We start from the raw sequence: 24,528 nt of genomic DNA, 5'->3' as shown, positions 1-24,528 counted from the left end.
CTCCCGGGCTGAACGGGGTTATGGAAGCCGCTTCTGATCACTTCAGCTTAACGCTTCTGACATCTGAGTCACTGGAGGCGCCACTTTCAATAGGCAAGCAGAGCACACGACATCGGACTGATTGCCTGGCGCTCACTTTGCAGGACGCGGTAGGAGGCAAGAGGCTCACAGGGTTCAGCTGGATCAGACAGAATGAGCTAAGAAAAGTGCATCTCTCTCGCACGCGCGCGCGCGTAAGTGGAGCCGCCGCGCTGCCTGCCGAGCTGGTGGTAGGCCAATGCGCGACTTTTGACTTTCTTGTCCCCCCCGTCCGTCCGTCTCTCCTCGGCAGCGACCTTGGACAAGCCGACACAGAGAGACAATTCCCTTTTTTTCCAACGTCGACGGGCTGCTTGGTGGTACAAACTGCAATGTACTACCTCCACCACACGCACGCGGCCTCGGCCTCGACGCAGGCGTCGCTGGTCGAGCTCGAGGGCCGGCGCTACATCTGCTCGGTGCAGCACACGTCGCTCAGCTTCCAGCCGTTGGACGACACGGCGGTCTTGACGCTGCCGTTGAATGCGCGCATCATCAAGGTTGTCCAGCGCCGCGGAGTGTTTCTCATTCTCACGGACCACCACCAGCCGCGAATCATTGCCGTGTCGAGGCAGCATGGGCAGTGGAAGACGCGGGCGGTGGTGCAGGTCGACGAGCTGGGCCGGCAGCCCGCCGAGACGGGCATCACCCTGGACATCGACGATGCCGCCGGCCTCCTCCTTGCCCACACCCATGCAGGCGTGCTCAAGGTGGTCCCGCTGGACTCGAAGCAAGGTGGTGGCGCAGAGGGCGATGATGTCGACGAGGAGCAAGTGGCCGCGCTGCACCAGGACGACCTCGAGCCGGGGCTCCCTCGCTCATCGTCGGCCTTCACCGTCCGGACACCCCACCCGCACCTCATCTCTTCGCTCTTTCTCGACGCAGCTCGACCGACGCTCGCGCTCCTCTCGCTTTCCAGCATCCCCTCGCGGCTGCCCGGGCTGGGCATGCAGTGCCTCCCTGTCCTTTCCTTCCATCGCCTCGACGCAAAGGACCAGGAGCTCAAGCCGGCGCCCTGGGGACCCTCGCCCAAGCCACTACCGTCGCCAACTTCGCCGTCGACTTCGACCACGGGCAAAGGCGCCGCTACTGCTGCTGCTGCAGGGGAAGCAGGCTCGAAGAAGAAAACGGAAGAGGACGACGAGGAAAGGATGCCGGGCTCCTTTGGCCAGGCAGGAGGAGCAAGCGAGGATGCGCTGCCTTCGACGTCGTCGCGCGGTCGAGGTCCCTCGGCGATGGGCGCTACGAGGTCGGCAGAGGAAGAGAGAGCGGCCGAGCAGGCACTCGCTGCCTCGTCGCTGGCCAGAGCCCACGTGCCGCTGCCCTACGCCGATGCGCTGGGCGCCCATCTGCTCGTCAGCCTGCCTGCAAGGGCCGGCGGCGGCGTCCTCGTCTTTAGCGAGACGAGCATCCTCCTCGTCCCACCGCCCCCTCAGTCTCCTCAGCGGCGCGACACGCCCAAGTCGCCCACTGGCCATGCAGCAGCAGCAGCAGCCCCGTCTGGAGCTGGAGCAGGAGCAGCTGGAAAGAGGCGCAAGGCGAGCGGAAGCGAAGCCAAGGGCGGCATGCAGCGGCGCACGAGCGCATCTTCATCGGCATTCAGCACCAGTCCTTCATCCTCGGCCATGCTGGCGACGAGCCCAACCACCGGCCGAGAGCTGTGCACCAGCAGCGGAAAGCGAAGGCGGTCGGCTGCCGGCTCGAGCAGCAAGGAGCCTGCCGCCGAGGAAGGCGCCGCCACCGCTGCCACCGCAGCCACCGCAACCACGCTCTCTCCCACCTCGCCCACCTCGGCTCGGCGAAGGTCGAGCGCAAGCACATCAGCAGCAGCTGTTGGTGCTCCGAGGATCCTCCGTGCAGGCATAGACAGGCCAGTCATGGTCGCCGCTGCCTCTGTTGTAAAGGAGCCTCTGCCTGCCACGTCATCTGACGAGGAGCAAGACGATGGCGTGCGCATCAATGCCGACGGCTCAGCAAAGCTCTTTGTTCTCTTTGGCACCCGCGCTGGTCGCCTTGATCTATTGACAATCAGCCTCGAGCAGCAGCCGCAATCGTCGACAACAAACTTCAGGCCCGTTGCCATGTCGACCAAGTTCCTCGGCGACATTCCCCAGCCGGGTGGGCCCCACGGCATCGCCTACCTGGGCGAGAACTTTGTCTTTGTTGCCAGTGCCAGTGGCGACTCGACGCTGTACAGGCTGGCCACCGATGACGTGCTCGAAGAGGTGCAGCGGTGGCCCAACCTGGCGCCCATCCTCGACTTTGTCGCCGATGACGGCTCCGGCGGCTCCCCCTCGAGCTCCAAGAGCGCCCAGGCCAGAATCATCACCTGCAGCGGCACCGGTCCCACGGGCAGCCTCCGTGTCGTGCGAAACGGCGTCGCTGTCGAGGATGTGGCCTCGCTTCAGGAGCCCGATGTGCGCAGGATCTGGAGTGTCGCCGATGGGGCGGGCATTACTCGTCTGCTTGCGCTCGGCTACCCCTCCCATACGAGGTTCCTCGCCCTCGACTCGGTTAAGGGAACGTTCGAAGATGCCACGTCGACATTCACCTCAGCAGGCCTTGGCTGTGATGAGGCCTGCCTCCTCGTCCACGGCCTCGAAGACGGCCGTCACCTCGTCCACGTGACGGAGAAGGCCGTCTCCATCGTAGCATCCGACACCTCGGCTGTTGTCGCACGGTGGGCATCGCCCGTGGCGATCTCCTGCGCCTCTGCCACGACGACGGGGCAGGTGCTCGTGGGCACCAAGGGCGCAGAGTTGACCCTCTTGCAAGTCTATCCCGGCAGTATTGAGGCAGTCGCCACGACCAAGCTAGCCGGCGAAGCATGCAGCATCGATGTGACGGCCGCTCGAGGCAGCACTGCCGCCTATGCAGCCGTCGCTCTCTGGAATCCGGCAAAGGTCTCGATGCTCCAGCTACCCGACCTGAACGACGTTTCGCCCGACGCACTCGACAGCCACCTTCCTTCACTACCCCGCTCCGTCCTGCTGCATACGTTCGCCGTCGTCAAGGGAGGGTGCGATGCCGTGGCGCACTCGCCACTGCACCTCCTCGTTGGCCTGGGCGACGGCACTCTGTACTCTTTTGCCCTCGATCTGCCCGTGGAGTCGTCCTTCAGCTCGGCCATTCTCGTCACGGAGCGTCGCACCGCCTCGCTCGGCACTCACCCACTGCTCCTACGGTCCTTTGTCACCTCTCGTGGCCTCCACGCCGTCTTTGCCGCCTGCGACCGGCCCACGGTCCTCTTTGCAGAGGGCACCCGCCTGACCTACTCTGCCGTCAAGCACCGCGACGTCGTCGATGTCGCGCAGCTCTCGACGTCGAGTACTGCCAATGGCGGCTTCGAGGGCCAGTGCCTCGTCTTTGCGATAGCCAACGAGCTGCGACTCACCCAGCTCGGCGCCATCCAGAAGCTCGATGTCCGCACCGTGCCCCTTGGCATGGACAACCCCCTGGCCATTGCGCAGTCTGCAGCAAGAAAGGCGCTGGGCGTGGCGACGTGGACGTTTATGCCCGAGGGAAGGCAGACGAAGATCAAGGCGGGCGGCAAAGTGCTCCTCTTTGACTCGGAGACGTTTGAGAGGCTCGACGAGTACAGTCTGCAGGCGAGCGAGCGGCCCAACTGCGTCGAGTTCATGCGGCTTGCAAACAGTGATGAGGGTGAAGATGATGAGCGCGAGCTCCTCGTTGTGGGAACGGGCACCTCGCTGCCGGACCGAAAGGAGACGACGGAAGGGAGGATCCTCGGCTTTGAAGTCTCTTCGTCCACGCGGAAGCTCAAGCTTGTCTTCCAGAAGGTCGTCAGAGGAAACGTCTTTGCGTTGGCTCAGGTCTCGCGCTTTGTGGCGGCCGCGATCAACTCGGAGGTCGTTCTTTACTCTCAACAGCAAGCAGGCCAAGCAGACGACGACTGGCAAGACGACGATGCAGAGGGAGACTCGAGGATGCTGGGGCAGGACGAGAACGGAGACCTCACTGAGCGGGGCAGATGGTCGGCGGCATTCACGGCCATCACCCTCAGCTCGCCGCAGGAGAAGCTGCTCGTGGTGGGCGATGCGCTCAGGAGCCTCGTCGTTCTGAGGGTCAACGATGCGGCAGGTGCCAGCAAGGCAAATGTGCTCCAGGAAATGTCGCGCGACTGCGATCCTTACTGGACGACGGCGGCCGAGCAGATTGGCGCAGGCTCGCAGACGTACATTGGCGCAGACATTGCCTTTAACCTCTACACGTCGCAGCGCCTCGCCCTGTCCGACGATGCGCAGCGCAACCGCAAAGAGGCCATCCTGAGAAACATCGAGGCCGGACAGACGCCAGACGAGGACGACGTCCTGCAGCATTCGGACGGATGGTCGCGCATCATGGAGAGGCGCGGTGCCTACCACTACGGCGACCTCGTCAACAAGTTCAGACGGTCGAGCCTCGTCGGCTCTGCATCTTCCAGGACGGGGCGTACCCACGACATTGACCCGAGGCTCGTCTTTGTCACGGCTGCCGGCGCCATTGGCGTCATTGCAAGCTTGGGCGAAAGGGAGGGACACATTGCGACGCAGGTCGAGCGGAACCTCAATGACTTTATCGAGCCCATTGGCGGTATCTCTGCCGAAGAGTGAGTTCCTACCCATCACTTTTCGCGCACGGTGCAGATTGCTGATCCCCCGTTTTCTTTTCGACTCTGCAGCTGGAGAATGCTTCGGACCGACCATCGCGTTAGCCCCAGCGCCGGCTTCATCGATGGCGATCTTCTTGCGCGATTCTCCTCGCTGAACAAGCGCGACAAGGACACTGTCCTCAGTGGTCCCAAGAGCGCCATGGCAAAGGTCGACGCCGACGCCGCCGAGGTGGGATCCCTCGTGGAGGCCCTTGCTAGGCTCTCATAGATCTGTCTCCTCTCTCTCTTCATTATCCGCTCTGCATTGTACTGTACATCTTCTTCTTGTTCTTCGCTGTTACTGAACATCTGTGGCACACTCGATGTGGGCGCGAGAGAGATATTTTTACCTTGATTGTGTGCCGGAGAGTTGAAGCTACGAAATTGCCGAGCCGACCTTGTGGACGGCGCGTAGGTCCCAGACTGTGCCTAAGCCCTCCGGGCGACCTTGTTTTCGTCATTATCCGACCAGGGCATGGACAGCTTCCTGCCTATTATTTATGGTGCAATACTCTTGTTCCTCTTCTTGCGGACTTATCAAGAGGAGCGGCAGCGTTCGACTTGTCGGCAACATGCGCCAACAGGAGACGATCCAGCAGCAGCAGAGGTGTCTGACCACAGCGGCAAGTCTGCCAGCTCGCCCGTGGGCGAGCCGGCGAGACGGAATGGGCAGCAATGGACGCAGGGATCATGGAGCGCGTCTCAGACTGCCGTTTTTATCGTCATCTTCGGTATATGCTACCACTTCACCTACAAGGCGTGTTCTTATGACTCGGCCTGCGCGAGACCAGCCTGGGGACCAGGGTGTAAGCTTGGAGGCCTGCTTACGCTTGGCCTGGGGATCTGGGGCTTCGTCAACGGCGTCCTGCTGAGCGACTAGAGAGATGCACGCAACCAACGCTTAGGGCTTTGCCTCCCCACGACGGCTTATAGAGCTCACCGACCCCTCGCCTCGACAGGACCCAAGAGCTTCATCAGACTCTGCATTGGCACTTGGTGGATCTGTACCGGGCTGAGCAGGCGCGATCATGGATGTCCTTATTGTAGACCAAACCTGTTGTACGCTTTGGCAATGCCCCATTACTGTTTCTTGAGGCGCAATTGCCAAAGCCTGACCGAGGCCACAGTCAGCTTGTCATGACCGCCTGCTCCGATCGTGCGCCGACGGTGGCGGTGCCGGCCTCCATCCCCACACGTGGAAAAAAAAATTAAGAAATCGGCGAGAGCCAAGATCCTGCGTATTGCACCGCTCCACCTCTCTGGCTGTCCTTTATTTCCTCTTTCCATCCACTCACGCACCCGCGCCACCACAGCCCGAGAAGCGTTCATGTCGATGTTTAGAAAGGCTCAGCAATCCGTCGCTCATCAGAGCACCCTGCCTTCGGGCTTTGGGCTGGGCAACCGTGATCTTAAGTGAGTTCCATGCTTTCCTTGCCTTTACGTTCTAGGAAGAATGATGCAAGCGCAGGGCCAGAAGAAGAAGAAGGAGAGCTTAACGGTTTTGCAATCGACAGATCGCTGCAGGACGTCATTAACACGGAGAAGGACTTTATCAAGTCGAACACACGGTCAGGCCAGGACTTTCACAAGTCGGCCGAGGCAATCAAGGCGTGGGCGGCGGCCGAGGGCGAGGATCTGCAGGATGTGCTAGGCAAGCTCTCGTTGCTCTTTGAGCACTACACCACGTCGCAGGTCCGCCTCAATGCGCATCTCGCCACAATCAGGCAGCACTTTAAATCCGTCCGGACCCGCGAGGAGGCACTGGCCGATCTCAAGGCGCGGAAACGCTCGCTGGGCTCCAAGATTGAGAGCGTCGAGAAGAAGCTGGCAAAGATGGGGCCCGAGAACAAGGAGCTGATGAAGACGACGTCGCTGCTCAAGGAGCTTAGGGGAGAGATGGAGAGCCTCCGCGTCGAGCTTCTGCAGGAGGAGGCCGCCATCGGCGACTTCAAGAGGAGGACCGCCAAGGAGGCGATGGGCATCAAGTGTGGCGGCCTGCTCGAATTCGCCGAAAAGATCACCGTTGTGGCAGAGATTGGCAAGTTGCTCATCGAAGAGATCCCGCTCAACCAGACCCAGCCGGGCATGCCGAGGGACGAGTACGAGGGAACGGCAAAGACGGATCAGCTGATGCAGGAGGCGACGAGATGCATTGCCGATGTCGGATTCGCGCCTGTCGGAGCCGGAGGAGCGGGCTTTGGCGGTGGCAGCCGCCACGACCTCAATGGCGGTGCCGGATATGGTGGTGCCGGAGCTGGAATGGTCGGCGACGACAGCATTGACCCTAACGCCTCTCAGCTCGACACACCTTACGAGACGACCCAGACCAGCGCATTTGGCGGAGAGGACGATAATGCTGTTCAGACGCCCATCTATGCCACTCATGCTTCGCTCAACAAGCGCGGCACACTCGACGACGACGCGAATGTCACCCACGAGTCGCACCAACAGGAGTCTTCCGCGGCTGACATCCCAGAGGACTCCGCTGCGGAGGAGTGGCGCCAATCAAGAAACTATGCGACGACCAACGGCGAGGGCTATGACAACTACCACAGCCGAACCGAGTCATCACAGCACCCCATTGCCGATCGGTATGCATCGCCTACCTCTTCGGGCATTCCACCGCCGCCTCAACTCCCCGACATGCAGCCATCGACCTCGCCCGACGAGAGACAGGTGGGCGGGACTGCGCCCTTGAAGCTTGTGGGTGGTGGGCCTTCGCAAGAATCGCTGGACGGAGCGTACCAGGGCGAGCCTTCGCGCTACGCTGCCGCCCTTCCTCCTCGCATCATGACGCCTCCTCCCGTCGTGGGAACACCCTCTGCGGCATCAGGTGCCGTCGCCAATCAAGACGACCAATCCTACTTCCACTCCATTGGCTCCACCCGTGCGGCTCAAGAGGCGGCGCGAAGATCGTACTCACCCGCCCCACCCACGGCAGCATCGCAGAGCCTTGCGTCGCTTAGCCAGCCGCCTACAAGCGGGTACGAAGCGGCGCCCGAGGGGCGGAAAATGACGGCTGCTGCTTTCAGAAAGGGCTTTGCACGGACACCTTCGGCTCAGCACATGAGCTCTTCAAACAGCCACTCTTCGGCTGCGGACCACTACATTGGCAATGGCGCCGGCATCGATCGGCCTAACACGCCGGGCTCGGGCGCAGACCATGCTGCTGCGACGCCACCGCTTGCCATTCGCAAGAGGATTTCCGTCGTTCCAGGTCAAGAACACTTGGGACCTTCTTCTATCGATGACTCCGCCGCGGCTCCCCCCTACCAGTACGATGCGAATCGACAATCGGCCTATGGCGGATACGAGTAATGTGGGGACCTCCTCCGTTCTTCCTTCATGACTGCGATGTTACCACTTCATTCGATAACCCTCTCTGTTTTCTCTTTTTGGTTCACTACTGTTCCATCTGTCTACTCTTGCAACAATCTGATCTTGAGAAGGGCAGTCCCCTCTCGGTGCTTTTATTCGCTGCGAGCTGAGGCGAATGCAAAACAGCGAGCCCCTTCGCGACGCCATATCAAGGAGCAAAAATGTCTTTTTCTCGATGAATGCCGCATCGGACGTCTCAAAAAAAAAGAAAAGAAATGGGTTGAGTATGGGCAAGGAAGCGAGAAGCTCTCGAGGAGATGACATTGTTGGGCAGGAAGATTAGGTAGGAGAATGACATAAGTTGGTGAACAGAGACGAGGAGAAGAAACCGGATTCTGACTGAAGTAGTGTATGTCAGTGGTCTGGGCTTTGCACGCTACGTCTTGAGGCGTTTTCTTATCCCGTGGAAGAGATTTATTTTCCACTCATTTCTGCGCAGCCTACATAGCCAACGGGCTCGTAAGTTCGAAGGTAGAGGGACTAGTAGTAGTGTAGCGCGATTCGTCCATGCTTACTGTAGCAAGTGTTGTGGCAACACTGATACTGCGTTGGATCCGAGATTTTCTTGCAAAATTTATCGCCTGTGTGATAAGAAATCTGCGTGAGCTTTGCAAGCCTGTGCAGCGCGCAATGTTCCCTCTTCAAATGTGACACCGCGTCCCGTCCCACTGACATGAAGCTTTAGTGTCGGTGTCCGAGCACAGCGCTCCTCTATGGCAGTAATTGACCGCAGTATAATAGTCAGGAAGGGTGGTAGCGTTGGTTGCCGTGGTGGCAAAGGAGAAGGCAACGACGGCCATAAAGATGTATGGGAGCTGCATAATTGCGGATTGTTTCTTGAAGAAGAAAAAGCGATGCTGGTTGTGTGAGAGCAAGAATGTGGGCGACTTGGTCGATACAGATCAATGCGATACTTGATTGGGCGCGAAATGGAACCTAGCCCTGAGGCGCTTTTGTATGCTGGGCCTCAACTATCCTCCCCAAGTCCGTCCCCTCAGCATTCGCCGGATAAAAAACAAAAAGTAAGAACTCCGCAAATTTGGGGTGCTCGCGATTGTCTCGACTACGTTTATCAGCCAACGCTCTCTCGTACACAGAAGAGCAAGGGCGTTGACATCATCACACTCATCGGTGAACGCAGGATACAAAATAAAGACGAAAGAAGAGTTTACCACAGGCCACCGAAGGAAAGGTGTTAGAGAGAGAGGAAAATTTACCGAAAGCATCTCGCTGGGCTGAAGCCTGGTAACAAATGCGAGTAGGAATAGAACGGCCCTTCCGTGAGAGGCATTGTCAATCGTACCTGTCTTTACCCTGTCCAGAGTGTCGCATCGGACATCTAATAAGAAATGGGATGGGTACGGGCAAGGAGAGGAGAGGCTCTCAAGGAGATGACATTGTTGGACAGGAAGATTAGGTAGGAGAATGACATGATTTTAGTGGATAGAGACAAAAGGAAGAAACGGCTGGTGTAAGTTAGTGGTCCGGGCTCTGGAGGCTACGTCTTGATGTGTTTTGTTATCCCATGGGTGAGAGCTATTCTGCATTCATTTCTGCGCAGCCTACATAGCAAACGAGTACGTAAGTGCAAAGAAAGTGGGATTAGTGACGTGGTTCGTCCATGCTTACGATAGCAGTTGTCGTGGCAGCACTGATGCTGCGTCGGGTTCGAGACTCTCTTGCAATATTCATCACCTGCGTGATAAGGAAATGGATTGCTGCGTGAGCTTGCAAGCCTGTGCAGCGCAAAGTTCCCTCTTCGAATGTGACGCCGCGCCCTACTGACATGAAGCCTTAGTGTCAGCGACAGAGCACGCCCCTGCGTTATAGCAGTAGTTGACCACAGAATAAGAGTCAGGAAGGGCGGCAGCGTTGATTGCCGTGGTGGCAAAGATGAAGGCAACACTGGCCATGTATATGTATGGGAGCTGCATGATTGTGGGTCGTTCCTCGAAGAAATGCAGTGCTGGTAGTGTGAGGGCAAGAAGTTGGGCGGCTTTCTCAATACAGGTCAATACGAGATTCTACAGGGCGCGCAACCTAGCCCTGGGGCGCTGTTGTATGTATGCTGGGCCTCAACTATAATCCCCAAGTCCGCCCGCAACATTCGCTGGGCGGAGAAGAGAAAAAGAAAGGAGGAAGGCCGTTCCGCGGAATCGGGGTGCTTGTGACTTTCTCGGCGTACTTTCTCCGCCCAGCGACCATTTGCAATTACAGAAAAAGAGGTTGATTGAACTCGTCTTATTCACTACCACACTACCTGAAATTCTGATACGGCTACGAGATGTGAGAATGACGGCAGGTCATGATAAGGAATACAGCACTAGAGGAAGAGGAAGAGGAAATTGGAAAAGAGGAAAAGGGTCTACTTGGCGGTCAACACAACATCACCGATCGTAGATCGTTGTACTAACGGATGCGAAGCAGAATCGGACAGAGATGTGTGACGATGAGAAGGCCCACTGTGCCCTGAGCGAGCTTGACCTTTGAGCGTTGTCGTGTCCAGCCAAGGCATCCAAATATAGCTCGAGAGAACTTCAATAATAAGGACGCTTTGTGGAATGACACTCTGAGAGGAGGGTGACACGCGGCCTCAATTCTCGATATCTTTGTCCTCGATCTCTTCGTTAGCCACTCACTCATACACGTCTTTGCGCAGCAACCGCGTTGATGTTCATCTTTCACCTCGGAGCATTCATTGTCGCCTTTTGGTGAGAAAGGCAGTCGAAAGTAAGAATTTACTCTGAAGAAGGAAACAGAGCATTTTCATACGCACAAATTGTCTTGATCGTGGCGTATGATAGTGCAACACCCCCGTCACCTTCGCAATCGGGGGCGCTGGGGTCACAGTAATCGAAGCTGTAAATCTCTCTCGTCTCCAATACATTGGCAGCATAGACGGACGTTATCGCGTTCGAACAGGCGACAAAGAAGATTATGGCGGCAAAGCAATTGCTGAAGTGCATGTTTGTCTCTGTTGACAATCTGACAAAAAGCGATGGTGGTGGTTTGAGGAGGGGAGAAAAAAATTTCGTAAAAGCGGGTTTTTAAGTCACTTGTGTGGAAGTTCTGCGGCCAGGACCGTTGAGCTGATCTTGGACGGACTGTGAATCCACGGTTTGGGTTCTTAGGCGTACCAAAAGCTGAAAGGAGGTACAGACTGGCTCCGCTCTGCGGGCTGCTTTCGCTTACAGGATCATTCGAGCCACGCTCATATCCCTCTATTATATCTCAAAGATGGTCACATGGCTCAAATATCCCTCGATCCACACGGCGCTCATTAGAACGTGAAGCTTTCACGAAACTCGAGGGATCAACCAGCTTTCTCTCGATGCCAGGACAAAAAACAATGGACGAGGATGGCGGCAAATTAGGCGCCTCGCGAGCATGGCGCAACGGCTCGCAAAGCGGAGTACCACTTCCGCTTATAGACCGCTTTGAACCCCGCCGTACTCGACCCTTTTTTATGCGCCAAGTGCTGAGCCAAATGCAAAACAGCGGGGCTCCTTGCTAGACAGCGTCAGGGAGCAAACATGTCCTTTCCTGTCCAGAGTGCCGCGACGAACGTCTGATGAGGAAGGAGAGCAAGGGCGAGGAACGAAGAGAGTCATGACAAAATCACATAATTGAGAGGTGTTGGGGAAGAGATTATGGGGAAAGATGTCGACACAGCTGGGTGGAGATTAAGACAGAGGCAGAAGCGAAGATGTGACTGGGTGGTGTCGAGTGAGCTGGGATCTAGACCCAGCTCGGAAGCTGCGTCTTAACGAGGTCGCTTTCCTGTGGAAAGCCCTAGGAACCGAGACCATAGCAGCCTAAATATGCTCATGAGTCAGTCAGCAAGGAAGAAGAAAGCGGGACCCCCCGGGTGGGGGGGGGGGGGGGGGGGGTTGCTGCTCACCATTGCATTGATTTTTGCAGCAGCTCTTCTGCGTTTCGGTTGTGAGATTGGCGCACATACTTACGCCTTTGTAACAACAAGGGGATTGTGTGTGAGCTGATTTGTCAACTCTTCTTAGTGTGAAGCGGATCCTCTACCAACAGCCTTGTCTGGTGCCTGGTCCGCACGCTGCCGAGGCGGTGCAGTAATCAATGGAACGACGATCCAAGACAACAAATGCATCGATTGCCGTAGCGATGACGACGACGGCCAGGATGGCCGTGTAGATGTATGGCAACTGCATGAGAGTGATGTTTGAGATGCGGCGGTAATATGAGTGGTGTGAGAGAAAGGAAAGTGACAGTTGCTCCAGCACTGAACAAAGCACTCGCCACGGCGCAACACCGCGCCCTGAGGCGCGGCTGTGTGCTGTGCCCGAAATAGCTCAAGGAAATTTCGCCCGCACCGCTCGTCCAGCGACAAAAGAATGAGAGAGAGGACGGAAGAAAGGATTACCGCGGCATCGGAGTGCTTGCGACATTCTCAGCATGTTTATCCGACCAGCAAGAGTCAGGTAGATGAGGCATTTCGACATCCTGTCGTTCACGACTGGAGTAGAATATCCGTTTAGGAATTGAAATGGCGATGACCACAGGCTAGGGTAAGGAGCAAGAGCGAGGGGAGTGAGAACGGAACTGAAGTAAGAAACATTTTACCTGACGCTCGAGAGTATGCTGCCAAACGCAAAGTGCTGAACTTATGCCTTAAGAAAAAGGAATACCGAGGAATCTGTCAGCTACGGCACGTTGCCATATACAGTATAAGCGTGGCGAGAGGCACGGCGCATTCGTGTATCGCGGACGCTGTACGCCACGGCTGCTCGCGAAGCGGAGAAGACGTACGAATAGGGAGCATCTATATCTAGACCGCTCTGAAATCTGCAACGCCCAACATGACTTCAGGCAGCAAATTTGTCCTGGGGAGCACCCTCAGATACTTCGCGATGGCTTCACTACCAAATCGCCGCGAGAACCACGAATGATGCGAGATTAGGTGCAAGCTTACATTCATCGAAAGGACCAGCCAAGTCCCGCTCTCACGGCCCCTCCAAAGGCGTTGTCGATTAGTAGTGAAATAAAGCTGTACTTGCCGCGGTACTGCTACGCTACTCTACACTACTACTACTACACTACTAGGCTACGACTCTTGCGTGACAGTAAAATCTTGTAGTGTTGGTCTCAATGTCGATCAATTGATCCGCGACGCGCGTCAAATTGGACTTGTAGTGGAGAAAGAAACACGCAAGACGAAATAGGGGCTTTCGCGGTATGTCTTGTCGGTAGCAAGAGAGCGCAGAGCTTCCATTCATTCATCACGGAAGCCCATGTCGGGAACGATGTAACCTTGTGTTGACAGTACACGGTGTCATGTGTGGATAGCAAACAAGCAGAACCAAGAAGATTCACGGGCTGGCTTCACACGCAGCTCGGAGACAAGAACAGCCCAAACAAATCTCCTGCATGTGGGAAGGCTAATCCTACGCTTAGCTTGTCTGACCAAATTGAAATATTCCGAAGGGGCAACAAGCCAGGGGGGCTCGGACTCCATCCCGCCTCAGCTCTTCGTTCTCCCTTCGTCTTCATGCTCCTCTCTTAGTGAGAGAGCCTACCAGCATAGGAACGCTGGTGTGGGGCTACATGGACCACGATGCCTCATCATCCAGCACAGGACAAGGGAGATCAGAAGCCAGAGGGGAGTCGACTCCAAGGTCGACGTCCCTCCACCCGCATTCGCTCCCTCGTCGACAGATTTGAAGGATCCAATGATGCTGCAGGACCGGCCATGACTCCGCATGCCAGAGGCCCAAGAAGAGCGAGCTTAGCCACGGTTACCAATGTCAACACAAGCCAAGAGGAGGCCCTGAGAGGAGGAGCCTCCCCTTGGGCGGAGAGGCGTCGACAATCGCTTCCGATGTCCGCGTCTGCTTCTTCTCCTGGCGCCGGAGCAGGGTTAAGCAATAGGGGAACAACGATCAGGGCAGCCGTGGGAGATATGAACTGGGAACCGATTACAACCGCTAGAGGAGCGCAAAGGCCGCCACCTGCGTATCGGTACTGGTCCAATCCCAGTCCTGGGTCACCCCTGAGCTCACCAACCGCTGCTGCTGCTGGGATTCATCTCAGCAGTAGACATCCTCACCCGACGCCGGCTCAGCAGGTTTCTCCCAGCCTTCGCAAAGTTGATGCCCATGGCGCACGACCGTTGCCCAATCTCGCAATCGAGATGAGCCCGCGCCTTACGCCTGTTTCGGCTCCTTCCCCTGTTGCACCTCCGTCGCCTTCTCTTCCAACTCCTCACATCCCTTCGCGTGGCATTCCCAGATCTTCGCCTTCGAGCTCCACACATCCCAGTGGTGATGCGCCTCGGTCTGCTCGCGATGCGCCCGTCCCCTTTCCCGCTTCTGGTCGGTCGAGGACGGGGGCTACGCAACCCCGTCCTTCCTTGCCTCCTTCCTCTTCGCGCTCGTCAACGAGGGACGGCCTCCCTACGCTAACAGACGACAACCGACCTCCTGTTTTCCCCGAGTATGGGCAACCGGACTGGAAGAACGAAGGTCGACCATCAGAAGAAGAAGAAGGACCGTTCGGGGATGGCGATTCGAGTGACGAAGCTGCAGAGGGTGACGCAAGTGATGCAGACCATGTTCCACTCTTCGGACGCCCCGTCGATGGCAACGACGAAGAAGCTGCTTTGGGTCTCAAGCCATACCCAGCAAGGGACGTCTTTGCCGATGCTGCTGCCCCGTTGCATCTTCCCGACCTCGACGCCTTCCTCGCGTCAGAACCCCTCTTTTGCACTCCTCGCTTCAGCAGTGGACGGCAATTGAGCACCGAGGAGGAAGCAGAATTGTACGGATATGCGCGCACGAGCGGGGAGGCAGGTCAGCTTGAAGTGTGCGGAGCTCAATTTTCCGTTCCCCGAGAGGCTACAAAGGGCAGCGCGAGGCGGAGAAGACCAACAAGGGCTGTTGAAAGCAATGAGGGGGAGCAAGGATCAACTTCCGACGAAGCACTCACGCTGATTGGCGACAATGATGATGATAGTGAAAAGAAGGTCTTTCCCAGCTACAATCCAAATTCGAGCGTCAGTGCCGATTCGGAAGGCGTCCCTTCCGGTCTGTCGACGCAGAGCCATCCTGTCACGCGCCTCGACATGTTTCCACCATTGATGCTGCTCCGGAGCAGCACCCTAAACGAGCTCAAGAGCAATGCCGTGGGTCCGCGTGCGCCACCAGGTGGCTTTCTTGGAAGTCTGCCAGGCATTGGCTCCATCCTGGGCACCATTGTCGACTTCGTCATCGGTATGGAAGGCTCTACCTTCGCCGCCGGTATCTTTCGTCTTGAACTGTTCCGAGACTTTGTGCAGATTATGGCTCTCAACCTTCATTTTACGCCTCGACTCAGCGACAATCGCGCTCAGCGTGTTCTGCTCTACTACGTTCCTTCCTTCCTGGCCTTGGATTTCGCCAATGCGCTCGGCGGGGCAATCATTATTCTGGTCGTATGGATCGCCACCGTTGCACTGCTTCTTTACGCCTTCTGGGACATGACGACGAGGTACAATCCTAATCGGACAATCGAAGGCTATAGTGGACAGCCGTGGCTCTTTCGTCTTACCTCGAAAGCGAGACTACAAAAGGTCAAGGGCAACCGTGGCAAAGGGACGACGATGCAGCCTCAGAAGAGCACGGCCATGACTAAATTCGTCAACGTAGCCATCGTCATGCTCCTCACCACTCTCTATATTCCTCTCAGCAAGCTCTGCATGGATGCCCTTACCTGGAATGCCGATTTCTGGCCGGTGGCCAATCCGTATCTGACCGAGGAGAATCCAAATCCGCCGGCCTTGGGTGATCCTCACGTCTTTCGCGACCCACTCGACTTCTGCTATACGACAACGATGAGAAGGGACCAATTCAACTGGGCCTATGTCGTGATCCCGCTAGCCGTCGCTACGCTTATGGGCTACACGCTCTGGTTTCCATATAAGCTAAGAAAGGCGATCAAGTCGCTCCTTCCAAAGGTGCACGAGTACAATGAGCTCGGGATAAAGAGGACGCCTGCGGAGATGGAGAACGAATATCAGCGCCTCTTGGACCGCGATTCGACGCCGCTGAACTTTCTCTACAACGCTTATCGACGCCAATGGGGCAATTGTGAGCTCTCGAGTGGCATCCTGATCTTGCAGGAAGACTCATTGTACGTACTGACAATTGCTTTTGACAGACAAGCCGCTGTACATTCTCTGCTTCAAGCTGTCGACGCTTTTGATCATCTCGATTTTCACCAAGGACAATTGTATTTGGCGTACGAAGAACACTCGACTAGTCCTGGTCATCCAGCAAACGGTCCTCATCTGCCTGCAGGCTGTTCTAATGGCTGCCCACATCATCGTGAAACCTTTCGTCGATCCGATCTCCAACAGATCGGAAATGGTGAGCCGTGTGGGCTACGTCTTGACCGCCACGATCGGCCTTCTCGTGGCACTTCAGGTTCAGGGATCGACAGTGTATAACACGACCATTCTCTACATCATCCAAGCGTTTAGTTACACGGGCAACATCTACTTTTCTCTAGCCGGCGCCGGCTGGATGGAGCATCTGATCAAGCGATGGCAATCTCGAGTCGATTTCAGCATAGACGTCTTTTCGCCCTTGGTCAACCTCAGGAAGCACATTAAACGTCGTGTCTGGGAGGAAACGCTCTCGACAGTTCTACTCTGTGCTGCGCCGTACCATATGCCTTTGGGACACCTCGTCACATTCAGCACCGACGATGACTGGCCGCCATACCTGCTCAACTTTCAGGGAAGTGCAGCTGAGAGACACGTCGAGAATCTCAAGATTCTCAAGGCGATTGGTCTCACCACATACCGCAAGCATGTCGAGGAGCTTCGCATGAACGACGACCGAGCCAGGCGTTTCAAAAAAGTGGCGCGCAAAATTCAGCGATCATTCGCCGGACCCGACGCTTATTGGAGACCCTTGAATCCGCCCTTTGCCGATGGTGTCTCGTCGTGGTTTGGCAAGGCTTTCCTCGTCCCTTTCCCTCCTACGCTCCTGATTCGCTACGACGAGGCACGGGATAGCGAGGACAAAATGGTGGCGCTCACGCAGCTGGAGGATCTGGAGGCTTTCGTTTGGCAAAATGAGCAGAAGGATGTCAAAGAAAGGCGCTGGGTTCGCCTGGCACTGCGTGCCCTCGACGGACAGGAGGTTCATTGTCCCCATGTCGAAGCGATCCAGTATGGACCTGATCGTAACATCTTCGGACTGCGACTGCGCCAGCGCTACACCCTGGCACGACCCGTCTTTTATGACAAGGGCACCTTGAGGGTGAAGCGCAAGGAGCACGCGGCTTGGCCGACATACAACTTTGCTTCTGGCTTTGACGTCGAGATTACCTACACCTCCGGTCAGCGTCAGGACCCAGAGGGTCTGACTGTGGATCGCATTAGCCGCACCATCGATGGCGCAACTGCCTTTGGGCTTCACAATACCTTTGCGCTGACCAGGCAGGTCAAGCGTTTTCTGCGGGACAACCAGTCTGTGCTGGAGGTCAGAATGCCCCTGCTGCGCGACATGCTCCAAAACTATCGCGATGATTTCGTCCGCGAGGCCATCCAGAAGGAGAAAATCATGGACTACGCTTTCCTGACCGACATCTTCGATCGACCTTGCCTGACGTTGCCAGAGCTGCGGGCATGCTTCGAAACCAACAGCAGTAGCGCTGCCATTCGGGGTTTTCCGCATCGTTATCGAGCTGCGACGAACATCCTGTTCGAGCGCCTAAACGCCATCAACCGGAGCAAAGTTCACCAGTGGTGGTGGCTCTACTGGGACGATCTTTGGCGACAAAACAGTGGCGACTACAAGTTGCTGAGAAAGCATCGTCGGTTCTTTTCGCCGGCCTTTCCCAGCAGCGTGGCCTATAGACCTATGCCGCGTGCAGAGCTTGAAAGAGAGCTGGACAAGCGCGGCCTCTGGGTCAAGGAGGGAACAAAGGGCATTTTCACCCGAGGATCTCTCAACGCCATCTTTTTTGTTGTCGACGAAATCGCCTTTGCCAAAATCGATCCCGTAAAGTCCCATTCGACGAATTGCCGCTTCCCGACCTCCACCACTCCGTCAAAGAGGCCAGAAAACGGCTCGGTCGTGCGTGTGGGCCTGACCACGCTCGACGGCAAGGCCGTTGAGCCAATATCGTACGAATCGGTCGACTCCTCGCTCGATCCCATGTCGCGCTTCACGGGAGGAGGGACGGCTCACGACCAGACTTCCATCCTCAATAGGAGAGCTTGGACATGGACCGAGCAACGGCTATCGAGAGGTAAACCAAATGGTCGACTGGCTCGAATCAAGTAGGTTCACTGCTCCTGCACCTTTGACATGCGCTGATGGAGCTCTTTCTCTCGAAACAGAAACAGCATTCTAGAATGGCTCGCCATCCGACCGTACCCCATCAATATGTCCCTGAGGGATCTTCATCTCTACCTCGCTCTTGTGCAAGATCCAGCGCGGCCCGGCTCGATGCGCTACGTGACCTCGAAGCGCAAGGGCAAGGGCAAATCTACCCTCACATCTTGAACCCTTTGCTTCATCCCTTTCGCCTTCGCCATTCACCCTTTTTGCGTATTTGCTTTTCAACTCATCGACTCTACCGACATCTTGCATTTGCAACGCTCGCTCGCAAGCCGCTCAACATTTTCAACAAGTACTCTACACACATACCCTCAAGAGATACCACCCAAACCCTTCATTTTTCTTCGTCCAAGGTCTTGTTCGTCTGATTCCCAACATCTCATGGATACCTCTTTCTGCCATTGTAGCTCATCAGATGAGAATGCAAGCTCAGTTGTTGGCATTTGTCCGCTCGTTGTCAGAAGAAGCTCCAGCGCTACCCGTGTCTGTGCAAGCAGGTGTGTTCACTGGATTTGGACTAACGTTGGTGGAGCATAAATCGTGGGAGTTGAATTTGGCTCGCCCGAGAAGTCGCGAGTGGAGCTGCCGGCCGACGCGCGCACACTCTCAATTCTTCTTCAATTCTTCTTCTACCTTCAAGACAACCAACGACAGTGTCCTATACAGGCACAAGGCCATGAAACGCCAAGCCGACGATGCTGGCGGCGGCGGCCAAGGCTCCTCGAATGCTGCTGCTGCTGCTGCCGCCTCAACGTCGGATCCGTCGCCCTCGCTCTTTGACCCGACGCACCTGCCCACGCTCCTGCCTCGGATCCTCTCGCTTGCCTCGCTCGTCGCGCAGGCCTCGTCGTCGTCGGACAGCCTCTTCATGCGGACAGAAGCGCCAGGCACCGCGCCCGACACTGGCGCAGCAACAGGTGCGCCGTCTCAGAACGAGCAACAGCCGCAAAGCTCGGCCCCGGCCCCGGCCCCGGCCCCATTGCGGCCAGACATCACGCTCGGCGCCTCGTCCGAGGAAGACGTCGACGTGGCCCTGCAGCTCATCCGCGAGCACCAGGCGGCGGCGGGCGCGTCGGGCGGCAACTATGCGCCGACGAAGCTGCATGGCAACTTGGTCCGCGAGGCAAAGGAGCTCGATGACGCCTTTCGGAGAGCAAAGGAGAGCGTCGATGGCTTGAAGGGCAAGGACCTGGACGTGGCAGAGCAGGAGGACCTCATCGAGATACTGGAGAATTTCAGGCAGCGGCAAGAGTGCGTCTACTCTCAATGTGCTGTGCATCATAGAAGATAAACTTGCTGACTTGCAACCCACGCAGAACCGTCCGAGGAAACTTCACACAACGAGCAGACACACTCCTCGCCCAGCAAGATGAAAAGATGGACGTGTCATGACGAGCTCGAAAAGAGAGAGAGGCAAAACAGGGCCATTGTGTAATCTAGTGCTTGTACTGTACTGTAAGAGGAAGAATGGATCACAGACCAAGGAGGGACATGATGGCATAGCCAAGCATGCCTGCAACAATGGTGGCCAGGATCGACGCGGGAATGCCGACGCGGAGGAAGTCGCTGACTCGGATGTAGCGCTTGCCCGTAGAGTCTTCCTGCGCCGACGCGGCCATGTTGGGGAAGCCCGAGACGGGCAGGCCCATCGCTGCCGAGGCTGTGAGGACTGTGGCCATGATGAGAAGCCGCGGGTGCGGCTCCGCGAGGCTGTCTCCAACTTGAGCGGCGATGGGCACGAGGAGCACGGCCGCAATGGTGTGGGAGATAAAGGTGGCGACGACGAGGCAGATGGCCAAGAGGGAGCACATGACCTTCCAGATGGGCATGCCCTTGACGAGCTCCTGGATCAACTCGTCGAGAGACGCCAGGAGTCCGCTCGACGTGACGGCTTTCCCGAGGGCGATTCCTCCCATGGCCAGGAAGACGATGGTCCACAGGAAGTTGTTGAAGTCTTCCTTGGTCAGGATGCCCGTGCCGAAGAAGAGAATCATGGGCAGGATAGCAATGACGCCCATGTCGCCGACGATGTGCTCAAAGTTCCTCTCGAGGCACCACAGTACAATCGTAGCCAAGGCGACGGCCGAGATGAAGTACTGGATGCCTGTAAACGAGTCGCGGCTCTCGCCTACGCGCTTGATGACGGTGCCTCGGCCCGAACCGTAGCTCCAGAGCAAGAGGAGCCAGATGATGATCAGGCTCAAGCCCGAGACGGGAATCGTGATGGCGAACCATTGGAGCCAGCCGAGGGGCTCGTCGTCCATGTACTGCAGCGCAATGAGATTCTGAGGCGAGGCAATGGGCGACGTTTGCCCGCCAATGTTGGACGCCAGAGCGATCCCCATGATGAGGGCAGAGGCGAAGGGCGACTTGGAGGGCAGGTTGCGGAGAATGGGCTGGATGAGCGAGTACATGAGCACGGGCGCAGCGACGTTGGAGATCCACATGCTGGCGAAGCAGGCCACTGCCATGTGAGCAAGCAGCACCGTCGCTGGCCTTGTTCCAGCCAGGCGAAGCACCTTCTGGGCCAGGAGCTTGTCGATGCTGTACTTGGACAGAGCAGCGGCGAGCGTGAAACCACCCAGAAGCAGGCACATGTTGGGCGCAAACATCTGGGAGAAGATCCACTTGGTCGTCTCGGGCGCCGTCATGCGCCGGTCTTCGATGTCGTCAGTCCTCGCTACTCGCAGCGTGACAACCAGAAGCGGTACCATGAGGGACGTGACGAAAAGAGGGATCACCTCGGTGGCCCAGAGGATGGTGCAAAAGACGAGCATGGCGAGGCAGTTCTGCTCCTCGATGCGACTGAAGAAGCGCAGGCCGGGCGCCTTGAGAAGCAGCGTAAGCATGGCAAAGGCGACAAAGAGCTGCACCGTCGAGATGCCGAGCCAGTGCGGAAGTCGAACCTTGCCAAAGGGAGTCCAGATGCGGGTCGGCTTCACCTCCTCGCCGTCCTGGATCATGCGGCTGCCCATGATGTTCTGCTCCAGCGTAGCACCCTGAGCCCTGCGCTCGATGCCAATCATCTCGCGCCAGACGGTGTTGCGCTGCCAGACGACCTGCTCGCGAAGGTAGGTCTTGAGCTGCGACGAGGCGGCATCCATGTCACCCGAGGTCACGACCTTTGCATAGTAGTTGGTCAACCCCGCGATGGCGTCGTCGAGCTTGGCCCGCGTGGGAGCCTGGAAGGGGTACTGGAGAGCCACAACGTCGGACAGGTAGCGGTCCTTCAGATTAGACTTGAGGATCTTGTCGTACTTTTTCACAATCTTCTTGATGCCCGTCTCGTTGAGCTGGACAAACTGCTTGAGCTCGCTCATGGTGACAAAGAGATTGGTGATGCGCTTCTTGAACGTGATGCGCAGGTCGATGGCCCAGTCGTTTTCCGCGGTCCAGACGCTCATGCTCTTGTTCTCGGCAAAGCTGCAAGCTCCTCCTTCGCTCTCTGCGCCTGTTCCTCGCGACATGGACGCAGACAGGTCACCCGGCCTAGCAGAGGACCCCGCCTCGGTCGCCTGGCCGTCTCCGCCTGTACTGACGATGCCGAGCGACTTGCGGTAGGATGACCGTCGCTTGAACATGCTCGACAGTCGCCGCACGGGGCCCTGGGTCGAAGTGCGCCGAGGTCGTGTAGATGGGGCGCCGTTGGGGCTATCGTCTGCCAGTGCTTGGCTCAGCCTTCTGGGTCTGTGCGGGGGTGCATCAGCATCCACACTGGTCGACGTGTCGACGAGCTCGTCTCCACCGGCGGCGCTTGTTGCCGTCGCCTGCTGGCCCGCTCGGCTCTGACGGCGCATCGCCTTTGGTCTGGTCGTCCAGCCTCGCAACTCCCGCTCCTCCCTAGACGCTTCGTTGTAGCGCTGTGGATCCTGGAAAAGGTTTTCGAGACTTGCTCGGCGCTGGCGCGTGCCCCTCATCGTTGTCGGCGTCGACAGTGGTTCGGCACCCTCGTCTCCATCGTCGGATCCTACCGCATCCTCGTCTGAAAAATCGTCGTCTCGGTCGTCATCGTAAGCGCCCTCTTCAGCCTCTGTCCGGTCAAGGTCGGCACGGAGCTTGTCGAGGTCGTTGAACAGGTCCGCCTCCTTGAGGCCGTAAAAGGCGACGACTTTGCGCAGCTCCTTGTCCAGCAGCGGCACAAACGTCGTGTCAGCATCCGACGGAGACGAGTGGGCCAGGAGCGCAGCCGACTCTTGCTCGATGTCGTCGCCGACATTGGAGGCAGCGGGAGGTACGTCGGGCGGCTGCTCCTGCTCGAGGTTGTAGATGGCCTTTTTCAGATTCGAGTAGGCAATGTACCTGTCGGCCCAGTCGGGCACGCTATTGAATTGCAAGCTGTGCGAGAACTTCATGATGCCTGGTTCCTCTTGTTGTCTGTCGTCTCGCCGTTGTTTTCGCTGCTGGGTACCACCAAAGGTCGCGAGTGGGATCGATTCGTCGAAATCGTCGCTCTGTCGTCGCGCCCCTGCTGCCCTAGGCATGTACTTGCTAGTCTCTTTCTTCGCCGATTCTTGCTGCCCAGTCTGTCCCTGCTTTGCTCGCGCCCCTTAAGCTTGCCCCTCCTTTCTATCTCTCAACAAGCTGCAGGCGGCGATATGCCGTCAAGGGAGTGAAGGCGCAGCTGCTTGTTCGCAGGGGTAAGGTAGCCCGATCTCTAGACTGCTATGGGGATCCAGGCAAATTTGGGTCGGTTATGTAATCAACGTGCCTTCATTTGAAATTGAACGTTCCTGAACATATTTGCGCTGCAGTAGCAGCCGTGGCCTGCCCTGAATGCCAAAGAAGAAGGATGGGGGAGGGCAAGGGAGATGCAGGGCAGAGCTGGAGTATTCAGGCGGGAAGGAGGAAGAGAAGGACGGAGAGGAAGTCGTCATCGGGATTGACGGCGCCAGGACTGGATGGGTGGTGGCCATGTTGAATATAAAGAACGGCAAGAGCAAAGTCTTTCACATCCGATCGCTGCAGCGTCTAGAGGCGCTGCTCGTGGAGGGTCATAGGTATCGAGTGCGCTGCATTGCCATCGACATGCCCATCGGCTTGGCTTCTCGTGCAGAGAGGGGCGGCCGGCCGTGCGATCGCGCTGCTCGCTCCACGCTCCAGCAGGCACGGAGAGGCGCCGCTTCACCGTCAAGCAGCAGCAAGGCGAGCAAAGTCTCGAGCGCACGCTTGCAACTTGTGACTGACGGACATTCGCTTCTCAGGTCGTGGGCCCCTCGTCGATCTTCACGCCCCCTTCCAGACCCGCGCTGGAGGCCTTCAAGGCCGGAGCGACGCACAAAGAAGTCTCGCTTGCAAACATGGCGAGTGCCGAGGAAGGTGCAGAACGGCAAGGCCTGGGTCTCTCGATACAGACATACCACATCATGGCCAAGATTAACGAGCTGGACCAGGTCCTCATTCCAAGAGGCGAGGGCAGCAATGCCTGCTTGCGTGAACACTCGGCGACGCCAGTCCTCGAGGCACACCCGGAGCTGGCCTTTCTGGGGTTGTCAAAGGGTAAGGCCATGCCAACAAAGAAGGGGCAGCAGGAGAGGGCTCGTCGCTTCGAGCTGCTTGCCGGCGAGATGGACCTCGAAGTCTTAGAGCTCGATCTGGCGGCTTCTACCTGGCAGCTTGAGGAGCTGGACGAGCCGGATCTGACGAGCAAGATCCGGACGGCGGCTGACGATGTCTTGGATGCCCTCGTGTGCGCCGTCGTGGCCCTCAGATGGGTCCAAGGAAAAGCAAGAGCCGTACTGAAGGAAGGAGAAGACACGGTCCCTGCCGACAGAGCAGACGGTTCTTTGACTGGCAAGAGGCACAAGAAGGGAGAGAGGCACGATGCTAATACCGACAAGCGAGGGCTGCCTATGAATATCTGGGCCTGCAAGTAGCCTCTTCTTCTGCCGGCGTGTGTCTCCCTTCCTCTTGCAGTGTGCCTCTCCTTCCTATTCAATGTCAACATGTCCCTGAAGGTGCTTGTAATGACTGCTCAAATTGCCAATTGTCGAAATTGGGAACATTCAACCTTAGCTTTGTCCTCAGCCTGATCTGACGAGAGAATTAGGACGCGTCTTTCCT

General features: G+C 57.3%; 7 protein-coding genes across 7 annotated transcripts; 6 read left to right on the top strand and 1 right to left on the bottom strand.

Moving 5' to 3' along the window:
• The first annotated feature begins 307 nt into the window (after positions 1-307).
• On the top strand, positions 308-5,049 carry FA10DRAFT_302782 (hypothetical protein). Its single transcript, XM_025525168.1, has 2 exons — positions 308-4,687; positions 4,760-5,049. The coding sequence occupies exons 1-2, from the start codon at positions 411-413 to the stop codon at positions 4,956-4,958; spliced, it is 4,476 nt and encodes a 1,491-aa protein (XP_025376642.1). The 5' UTR covers positions 308-410; the 3' UTR covers positions 4,959-5,049.
• A 120-nt stretch (positions 5,050-5,169) lies between these two features.
• Positions 5,170-5,824, top strand: FA10DRAFT_268005 (hypothetical protein). Its single transcript, XM_025522139.1, has one exon. The coding sequence runs from the start codon at positions 5,205-5,207 to the stop codon at positions 5,607-5,609; it is 405 nt and encodes a 134-aa protein (XP_025376641.1). The 5' UTR covers positions 5,170-5,204; the 3' UTR covers positions 5,610-5,824.
• Positions 5,825-5,981: 157 nt separating this feature from the next.
• FA10DRAFT_268004 (hypothetical protein) lies at positions 5,982-8,313 on the top strand. The gene is made up of 2 exons (XM_025522138.1): positions 5,982-6,142; positions 6,244-8,313. The coding sequence occupies exons 1-2, from the start codon at positions 6,063-6,065 to the stop codon at positions 8,045-8,047; spliced, it is 1,884 nt and encodes a 627-aa protein (XP_025376640.1). The 5' UTR covers positions 5,982-6,062; the 3' UTR covers positions 8,048-8,313.
• A 5,212-nt stretch (positions 8,314-13,525) lies between these two features.
• On the top strand, positions 13,526-18,706 carry FA10DRAFT_145352 (hypothetical protein). Its single transcript, XM_025518063.1, has 3 exons — positions 13,526-16,203; positions 16,274-18,407; positions 18,468-18,706. Exons 1-3 carry the CDS (start codon positions 13,695-13,697, stop codon positions 18,631-18,633), a joined length of 4,809 nt encoding a protein of 1,602 aa, XP_025376639.1. The 5' UTR covers positions 13,526-13,694; the 3' UTR covers positions 18,634-18,706.
• A 383-nt stretch (positions 18,707-19,089) lies between these two features.
• Positions 19,090-19,900, top strand: FA10DRAFT_145345 (hypothetical protein). Its single transcript, XM_025518062.1, has 2 exons — positions 19,090-19,719; positions 19,785-19,900. The coding sequence occupies exons 1-2, from the start codon at positions 19,145-19,147 to the stop codon at positions 19,858-19,860; spliced, it is 651 nt and encodes a 216-aa protein (XP_025376638.1). The 5' UTR covers positions 19,090-19,144; the 3' UTR covers positions 19,861-19,900.
• FA10DRAFT_268002 (SPX-domain-containing protein) lies at positions 19,785-23,078 on the bottom strand. The gene has a single exon (XM_025522137.1). The coding sequence runs from the start codon at positions 22,818-22,820 to the stop codon at positions 19,941-19,943; it is 2,880 nt and encodes a 959-aa protein (XP_025376637.1). The 5' UTR covers positions 22,821-23,078; the 3' UTR covers positions 19,785-19,940.
• A 140-nt stretch (positions 23,079-23,218) lies between these two features.
• FA10DRAFT_280458 (hypothetical protein) lies at positions 23,219-24,475 on the top strand. Its single transcript, XM_025523617.1, has 2 exons — positions 23,219-23,610; positions 23,670-24,475. Exons 1-2 carry the CDS (start codon positions 23,242-23,244, stop codon positions 24,339-24,341), a joined length of 1,041 nt encoding a protein of 346 aa, XP_025376636.1. The 5' UTR covers positions 23,219-23,241; the 3' UTR covers positions 24,342-24,475.
• The last annotated feature ends 53 nt before the right edge of the window (positions 24,476-24,528 follow it).

Source organism: Acaromyces ingoldii (genome assembly GCF_003144295.1).
Source record: "Acaromyces ingoldii strain MCA 4198 unplaced genomic scaffold FA10scaffold_4, whole genome shotgun sequence".
Taxonomy (NCBI): domain Eukaryota; kingdom Fungi; phylum Basidiomycota; class Exobasidiomycetes; order Exobasidiales; family Cryptobasidiaceae; genus Acaromyces; species Acaromyces ingoldii.
This window is presented reverse-complemented; position numbering and strand designations above follow the sequence as displayed.

Excerpts from the sequence above, each read along its gene's own strand:
- FA10DRAFT_302782 (XM_025525168.1), top strand. The coding sequence starts at position 411 with ATGTACTACCTCCACCACACGCACGCGGCCTCGGCCTCGACGCAGGCG. Across the intron at positions 4,688-4,759 it reads GGCGGTATCTCTGCCGAAGA|CTGGAGAATGCTTCGGACCG; the intron begins GTGAGTTCCTAC and ends TCGACTCTGCAG.
- FA10DRAFT_268005 (XM_025522139.1), top strand. The coding sequence starts at position 5,205 with ATGGACAGCTTCCTGCCTATTATTTATGGTGCAATACTCTTGTTCCTC.
- FA10DRAFT_268004 (XM_025522138.1), top strand. The coding sequence starts at position 6,063 with ATGTTTAGAAAGGCTCAGCAATCCGTCGCTCATCAGAGCACCCTGCCT. Across the intron at positions 6,143-6,243 it reads CTGGGCAACCGTGATCTTAA|ATCGCTGCAGGACGTCATTA; the intron begins GTGAGTTCCATG and ends TGCAATCGACAG.
- FA10DRAFT_145352 (XM_025518063.1), top strand. The coding sequence starts at position 13,695 with ATGCCTCATCATCCAGCACAGGACAAGGGAGATCAGAAGCCAGAGGGG. Across the intron at positions 16,204-16,273 it reads TCGACGCCAATGGGGCAATT|ACAAGCCGCTGTACATTCTC; the intron begins GTGAGCTCTCGA and ends TGCTTTTGACAG. Across the intron at positions 18,408-18,467 it reads GGTCGACTGGCTCGAATCAA|AAACAGCATTCTAGAATGGC; the intron begins GTAGGTTCACTG and ends CTCTCGAAACAG.
- FA10DRAFT_145345 (XM_025518062.1), top strand. The coding sequence starts at position 19,145 with ATGAAACGCCAAGCCGACGATGCTGGCGGCGGCGGCCAAGGCTCCTCG. Across the intron at positions 19,720-19,784 it reads AATTTCAGGCAGCGGCAAGA|AACCGTCCGAGGAAACTTCA; the intron begins GTGCGTCTACTC and ends CAACCCACGCAG.
- FA10DRAFT_268002 (XM_025522137.1), bottom strand. The coding sequence starts at position 22,820 with ATGAAGTTCTCGCACAGCTTGCAATTCAATAGCGTGCCCGACTGGGCC.
- FA10DRAFT_280458 (XM_025523617.1), top strand. The coding sequence starts at position 23,242 with ATGCCAAAGAAGAAGGATGGGGGAGGGCAAGGGAGATGCAGGGCAGAG. Across the intron at positions 23,611-23,669 it reads CACCGTCAAGCAGCAGCAAG|GTCGTGGGCCCCTCGTCGAT; the intron begins GCGAGCAAAGTC and ends TTCGCTTCTCAG.